Source organism: Hipposideros armiger, unplaced genomic scaffold (genome assembly GCF_001890085.2).
Source record: "Hipposideros armiger isolate ML-2016 unplaced genomic scaffold, ASM189008v1 scaffold_209, whole genome shotgun sequence".
Taxonomy (NCBI): domain Eukaryota; kingdom Metazoa; phylum Chordata; class Mammalia; order Chiroptera; family Hipposideridae; genus Hipposideros; species Hipposideros armiger.
In genome coordinates, this window is record NW_017731559.1 from 1,232,706 (window position 1) to 1,240,837 (window position 8,132).

Sequence of the window (8,132 nt, forward strand, 5' to 3'; positions counted from 1 at the left end):
TTCAAACTGTCCAATTGCCAACAGTACACATTTGAATTGATTGTTTGGTTCCTTGGTAGGAGCTCAAAAAACACGACACCTTTAAAATCCCACCACACTGAGAGAATAACCTTCCTCTGATGAATGTCTGTTTTCCATGTTGTTTGAGGCGAATCAGCACGTCGGGACCAGGACCAAGACCGTTTGCGCACCACATTGTTGTAAACAATCCACTTCTCATCACCAGCTATCAGTCACTTCAAAAAAGGATCGTTATCCTCACGTTTAAGGAGCATATTGCACCGTCAAATGATTATACGCACCGTCAAATGAACTTCTTTGAGTTCATGCGGAACCCAAATATCGAGCTTGCTTACATATTCCAGCTTCTTCAGATGGTCGTGAATGCTTGAATGATGCATGTTCAATGTTTCTGCAATCTCTCGTGTTGTGTAACGTGGGTATGACTCAATCAACGCCTTTATTTTGTTGTCAACAACCTCGGTGGGCCTCCCTGACTGTGGAGCGTCATTGAGATAAAAATCACCACGGAATTTCATGAACCATCGTCGACACTGACGTTCTTGCAGAGCATTGTCATCATAAACTTTATGCAACTTTTCACAAGCCTGATGCGCATTCTTCCCTTTATGGAAGTAAAACAGTAAAATATGGCAAAAATGCACAGTTTGGTCTTCTATCTTCAACTTGTTGTAAAATCTCCAAAACTCAATCAAATCACTCATTTTTTTTTTAGAATGAAGCTAGAACAGTCAGCTGTCAAATGGCATAGCAATAACATAGATGCAAATGACTCTAGTACTTCCAAAAAGAAACTAGTGCCATCTGTTGCAAACATGCATCATGACTTTTCCGACAACCGAATACATAGTAATACATAACTAAGCCTAGCACAGGGCATTGACTTAAATATATACTTAATCAGATGAATACATTGATATTTGTCCCAAAGACATTTTTTTAAAGGTTTTATTGGGGGAATTGGGGAAGGGGAACAGCCAAGTTGTTGTCCTTCGATCTTAGTTGTGGAGCTCTTCTCCAAGTTCAGTCACCATCCAGCCACCTGATGGCAGCTCAATGGCTGCTCAGCTCCAGGTGACGTGTTCAATCTTAGTTGTGAGTGGGCATAGCCTACTATCCATGAGGGAGTTGAACCGGCAATCTTGTTGTTAGGAGCATGTGCTCTCACCAGCTGAGCTATCTTGCCACCTATTGGCAGTTCAGTGGCAGCTCAGCTTGGGCACAGCTCACTGGCCCATGTGGAAATAGAACCTGTAACTCTGTTGCTCAGAGCGTGCACTTTTTATTTTTTTTAAACTGGGGAATTGGGGGATGGGAACAGCACTGGGGAATTGGGGGAAGGGGAACAGACAAGTTGCTGTCCTTTTGTTCTTCAGTCTAGTTGTGAAGGATGTTACTTCACTGGCCCAAGTTGGCACCATCATTGCGCTCTTCCCAGGTGAGGTAGATCAGTCGCCAGCTTCTGGATGGCCGCTCACTGCGGCTGCTGGCTACGCACAGTAGCCCATGGCAACCCACTGCAGCAGGAGCTACAGCCTACGCCGTCACCGGCGACTCACAGCAGCCCAGCTCCAGGTTGAGCTGTTGTTCAGCATCTTAGCTGTGTCACTGGCCCTCATATGTGGGATCCGAACTGGGCCCCTTTGGAGCCCCAAGCCAGCTCTTAACCATCACGCCACTCGGCCAGCCCAGAGCTCACACTCTTAACCAACTGAGCCACTCAGCCGGCCCCCCAAAGACATTTCTTTTTTTCCAAGTTTTCTTTAAATATTTCTTTGGGGGAGGGGATACCACACTTCTCAGTGAAGAGAAATAGTAACAATACAGAGATCTTTTATTTTTTTACACCTATGACATGAATTCATAGGGAATGGGTTCCAGCAGCTCAGGCTCCTTTCCGTTGGTTCTCACCAAGTGTGCTTCTCTGGGTAGGGCAGGCTGGCGTTTCAGTTGAACCCAAGTACCTTTCTCTTTGGCTTCCTTCTTTTTCTGATCATTTTCCTTCACCCGTTTCAGGAAGTTGTCTTGGCTCTTAGAGTGCTTAATATGTTCAATACAAACGTTAATTGTCTTGGCAAGAATCTTGCCCTTAACTTGTTTGTTTACAACAATGCCAACTGCATGCTGGGTAACACTGTAGATTCTTCCAGTTTTGCCATGGTAACATTTGTGGGGCATTCCTTTTTGAACAGTGCCCATTCCCTTGATGTCTGCAATATCACCTTTCTTGTAGATTCACATGTATGTGGCCAAAGGAACAACTCCATGTTTTCTAAAAGGCCTAGAGAACATACAGTGGGTGCCCCTCCTCTTCCCCTTTGTGTTGGTCATCTTGACGAATTACTGGAAGATGGTGGTCCCGGCCAAAAAGCCAAAGACATTTTTTTGAAGTACTTTTTTCTTAATTGAGGAAGAATGAACCAATTCTATAATAAATATAAGTGTTGTTTCATAACAAATTAGACCTATACAATGATGCTATTAAATCATTTTGGCCAAAAAGGCCTTATTTAAGCCAGAAGTTTTCAATTGGATAAATTCTTCGAAGATATTATTTTTTAAATTACTATATTGAAAATTAGAATTTATATTTCTGTATAGTTATTTTTTTAAATGTTGGTCATTTTTTGCTGTATAGCCTATACTTTAATCCAAATCACTCTCCTCACTTTTCTTGCTACTGTTCCCCATTCCAGTGACCACAAGTAATTAATGATATTACAATTCTTTAGTATTTTTAGCAATATTTTATAATCAACATCTGTAATTTAACAAATATGTTAAGTTTAATTCAGTGTTTAATGTCAACTTTTGGGATAATTATGATTTTCAATAAGTCATGCACGAATTAACTGACTCTGTATTTAGAGTTTATATTTAAATTTTTCAATTCACTTAAAAATGCATGGTAATTGTCATCCAAAAAAAACAAAAAACAGAAAACATCTCTAGGTTCTTTGCTACCCTACCATTTAACTGTTTAGAAAATACACAAACATTTCTAGAAAAACGAATGCAAAGACATTATTTTGATAATGTTAAGAACAGGGGTGGGGGTGGGGGAGAAGGAGCTCAGAATATGCAAGATATGCAAATGAGCTGCATTCTTGTAATCATCTAACACATATTTTGCTCGTGAGCACATGCTTAAGGAATCATATTCTTCAGCACTGAAAACACTTAATATATTACTTACTGCCTAGGAGAGAATTAGGTACTGATAATATTAGCAACAAATAGAAAATCCAGGGAAATAGCTCGTAATGTTACTCAACATACTTAATACTAATGTTTTTAGCCTTTTAGAATAATTTAGAAGAGTGATAGAACAATGATCTTCAAAGTAGGGGCCCATATTCTAGGGGTACAGAAAGACAAGATAACCCATTGGGGTACAGAAAGAAAACATTAGAAATTCTATCGAAATTTTAAATTTATACTTAAAGTCTTTTTACTTTGGTGTACATTTACAATAAAAAGAATATTTTGATGCAGTAGTAAATGCATATAATATAACAGAAACGTACATATATTAGCAGTGTTGTTCTTTGAAAGTTTTTATTTTTGGGGTATGTAATCCAAAAAGTGTGGAGACAGCTGTTTTAAAGATTACTCACTTATTAATTGAAGACTGGAGGCAAGTTGTCAAATAATAATTAAAAAGCAGCCAGTTCAGTGGTTTCTCCAATGATTCCGAGCAAGCAAAGGTATTCCAACCGACTGAAAAAGTTGCAGCTGCCTTCAAAGGAGTTTTTGGCCCAATTTTGCCCAGGTAATTCAATAGCAGCATTCTAAAATAAAGAGAAACAGCAAACTCAGGGATGAAACTGTTATAGCTCTCAACACATCCCATTTCTAATTATGGGCTTTATAAACTATGGAGAAGAAAAATACAAACCAGTTTTTAAACATTTTATCTTGGAAAAGCATGCAAGTATCTTCATTCTTACTTTGCAATCAGATACTTATTTATCTTGCAGTCAACAGCATTGACTGGGACAAAGCATACGGTATTACTTATATGTGTATTGTTCTATGAAGTAAAACAGGAGAGAACGCTACCATAAGAGTGGGTTTGTTTTTTTTTTTTTCAAAATGACATTGGAGATTTAAAATTTTGCAAATCACTGTGCCCTAGCCTCCAGTTGAATGTTTAATATGTGAGGGGTGTTTCAGGCAAAGTTTTTCTATCAAGGGCTACATAGTAAATATTTGGGGCTTGGGGAGCCCTATAATCTCTGTTGCAATTACTTGACTCTGCAATTGTAGTTTGAAAGCAGCTGTAGACAATATATAAATAAATAGACATTGCTGTTTTCCAATAAAACATTACATGCCGACATTGAAGTTTGAATTTCATATAATTTTCAAATGTCGTGAAATATTATTCTTCTTTTGTTTTTTTTTTCAATCATTTAAAAATATAACCATCCTTAGCACTTAGGTTGTACAAAAACAGATAGCTGGCCAGATTTGGCCTGCAGCCTGTGGTTTTCCAACCCTTGACATAGAAAACAAGAGCACAGAAGGAGTGGGTTTCAAATGTGGCTGCACATTAGAATCATTTGGGGAGTTTTTAAACCTATTATGGATGTCTGAGTGTCACCCCCAGAGATTCTGAGGAGTCAGTATGGGTGGCCATTCCAGTTGCCCGTACATCCTTGCACCCTATAGCAAGTCTCTAAAGGGTTCCCTAGTTTAGAGAGTTAGACTTTCTAGATTGTAACCAAGCAATTGGCCCCTAAAGTAACTAGTTTTCTCTTCTTACTCTTTCCTGTTATTTATCCTTATCTCCTATCACATATTTTCCTCCTTTCTTGTTGTTCTGTGAATTTTCTTGATTCTACCTTAGTTCTATTTTTGTTAAAGGTACAAAAATGGAGTTTAATATAATACTAATATCAGAAATCTAAGTTTAACATCGCCATCTAAGAGAAAGGATGATATCCTAAATTCTACTTCTCATTATAGTATTTTCCGCTATTTATTTCTCTAATTGCCCAGGTTCTGAATTAGGAGAAATGGGTAAAAATTCTCATTCTTTTTTCCAACCTAAATAGCTTGCAGAGTGAATGTGATGAGGTTTTAGATTAAAAAAATGGAGATTTCATTTTAGAAAATGACTCTTCATAATGACTATATTCCTCTTTGTATACATCACTGTGGCTCACTAAGCCATTTAAAGGATTAATGCTTACTCTCCAGCAAAGGGTTCATTCCAGGGTCCTAGTTTTGGTGGCCCTATTCTTTGGCTGGAGGTCAGAGATTTCTGGGAGGCTGGTATAATGGGCAAATTGGAAGAGGTGGAAGAGAAGCTCTCATGAGTAGGAAGGACCAGGAGTAGCTATGTCCAAGTAGGTGGGGATACTTCTTGGTTATTACTCAGGAGCAAAACAATGTCAAGGGTTGTTTTACTTTGACAGAAAAATGACACCATTTTTTTCATCAAAAGAAAAAATCTAAAGAGAGAGAGAGAGAGAGAGAGAGAGAGAGAGAGAGAGAGAGAGAGAGAATCTATGGATTAAGAGACTTAAAAGGCATATCAATCCCAATGAATGTATATACTTGATCTGGCTCCCGACTCAAATAAATGATAAAAACAGGCCAATTAACAAACAAATTGATGAATGGGAAAATTTGACAATGACTAAATATTTGAGAACATTTGGGAATTATTGTTAGTTTTGTTCAGGTATCATAATGGTATTGGGTGTTTGGTTTTTTTAAAGAGACTTACCTTTTAGAAATACATGAAGTATTTATAAATGATATCTGAGATTTATTTTAAAATAATCAGAATTGAGAGGGATGGAGAATGATTATCCATAAGTCGATAATTACTGAAATTAGGTGTTGAGTATATATGGGGGATGATTAACTCTTTACTTTTATACACTATATTTGTAACTTTCTATACACTTTTTAAAGGTAGTTTACCAATTCATTGGGAGATTTGAATATGACTGGGTCTAGAGCAGAATGAGTTCTTTGGCTAGACTCAGTTCTGGTTCAAAGCCCCTATTTAGTTCCAGACACCACAGCTTGGGGATTACTCCAGTATGGGAGTTGGAGGAGGGACACTAGGCATAAGGATCTTGGACAGACGCTTTTGTCTGTTGCATTCCAAAAGAAAAAATGTGTCAAGCTGTAAAACACATCCCAAGTGGTAAACCAACTTGGGAACGTGTCACACTGCTAGGCAACTAGAAAGGGTGTTTCCTTCAAACAATTTACAAGACATTAATATTCAACCAGCTGCAAAGGCTAACGGTCAGGTTCTGCCTTCAGGCACTGAGGCTTCAATGCAGCATGAATAGGCATTTCCCAGAAGCTTCTGAATAGAGAATCTGGGCCTGTTTATGTAAGGTCTGGCCTTAAAAAAGTCAAGAATTTATAAGATTAAGGGAAAAAAATTCAGCTGGCACCCTGTCCCTTTAGGTTCACATTATGGGGCAAAGGAAAGAGAAGCAAAATGCTGTCCATTAAGCACAATTCAGAGATTCTGCCTGAGTTTTCTGCACTGATTCAGACATATTTCTTCCTTTAGTAGGTCAAGTCAGACCTTCCATGCTAATTTAAGAAACGTATTCTTTTCTTCTTCGTTTATGTTTATCAGAATTTAAAAAGGAGGTTGAAGCCTATTTTTAAGAGTCTATCATTTTTAAAAGCTGTTCATTTTCAAGTAAATATACTCTGAAGATGTTTTAAAAATTGAAATGACAGATAAGTTAATTACAAAATTAAGAAAAAAATACCATTTTCCACTTCATGTCTTTGTTTTTTTTTCTTTCTTTGTTGATTTTAAAAAGTACTTTGGAACAATGGTTTAGAGAATCTAAGCATAGTAAAATGCCAGATCATAAAAATTTTGGATTTTATTAAGCTCAATATCACTAAAAATATTGGGTTGTTGGAAAAGTCATGATGCATTTTTGCAACGAAAAACATAGAAAAATACATCATGACTTTTCTGACAACCCAATATATATATCTAAACATTATTAGTAGAAATGAACCTAAATATATACATGGCATAAAAGTTCCAAAAAAGCCCCAATATAATTGTAAGAAAAAAGCACAAATTATGATAATATTCATATGCTTAAAATAGCAGCTGGAGTAGGGAGTTAACAACAAAATGTCACAGTTTCTTGAAGAGCATTCCAGGGGAGGTCCATTTACCCAGCAACTAAACCAAACTCAACCAAACCAACCAAACAGAACCACTACCTGGGAAAAAAGTTTTTGAAGACCTCTTGAGTTGGAGAGAGAGCAATAAGTGATTATTTTTATGAAAAAGTCATGCTACAAATTCAGCTTCTTGAGTGTTCCAGGAGAACGCAGGTATAGGACCAACTGGGAGTACATCAGGGAGACTGAAGGTCAACATGGCAGCCACCGAGTGATGGAAATCAACTTCATGGGGTTCAGACAAGCCATTATGCTCACAAAAACCCGAGTAGTCAAAGGAGAGGTACTTGTATCCTTTTCACCACAGAGGCCAGTAGTCAAGGAAAACATTAAAATTCACCTGAATTAATTCCTCCATTCAATCAACCACATGTGGTAAAATATGATAAAAATAATCACACGTTTATTTTTAAATGTCTATGTAGCTTATAGTCCTCTGAAAGAGGCATTTGGTAAGACCACTTCCCTCAGACATTTTAGAAAGGAGAAACCTTACCCTCCCATTGAAACCCCTGCTGCCAGGAAAGTTGCAGAAGGGTACAGACTGTGTACATGGTGAATAACTGTCTCCAAATCTTCAGTGTTAGCACAACAGTAAGTCCTTGGCGTCTACAAGAAGTGATAGGTAAAACACAAAATTTAAAATTGTGAGGTTAATGATTTGAATAATGCAGAAATGTAAAAAAAGATCAAGAAGTCATAATAAATATGAGAAAATAACCTTTGTTTATACATACTATAATAAAAATCTATAATTTTCCTAACTTGCAATACACATATATGCCATTTAAAGTCAATGTTGTTCGGCTTGGTACTGACAAAAAGGCTGATCGTGCAAGGAAGGCTTGACAGAAATGGGCAATACCAATACAAATACCTTAAATTAAACAATAATGCAGTACCTTACTCAGATGTGACTC

General features: G+C 37.3%; 1 protein-coding gene and 1 pseudogene across 3 annotated transcripts in view; both read right to left on the reverse strand.

The window, feature by feature from the left end:
* The window catches only part of ABHD3 (abhydrolase domain containing 3, phospholipase), a 48,194-nt gene that overhangs the window by 7,078 nt on the left and 32,984 nt on the right, over positions 1 to 8,132 (reverse strand). For 2 of the 3 annotated variants that reach the window (XM_019653851.1, XM_019653852.1), the window contains exon 4: positions 3,639 to 3,812. In XM_019653851.1, the coding sequence (XP_019509396.1) occupies positions 3,639 to 3,812 (174 nt within the window). Of the gene's footprint in view, positions 1 to 3,638; positions 3,813 to 7,708; positions 7,822 to 8,132 lie in introns of all 3 variants that reach the window. The other variant, XM_019653853.1, reaches the window with a different exon arrangement.
* On the reverse strand, positions 1,870 to 2,367 carry LOC109388819 (60S ribosomal protein L21 pseudogene; annotated as a pseudogene).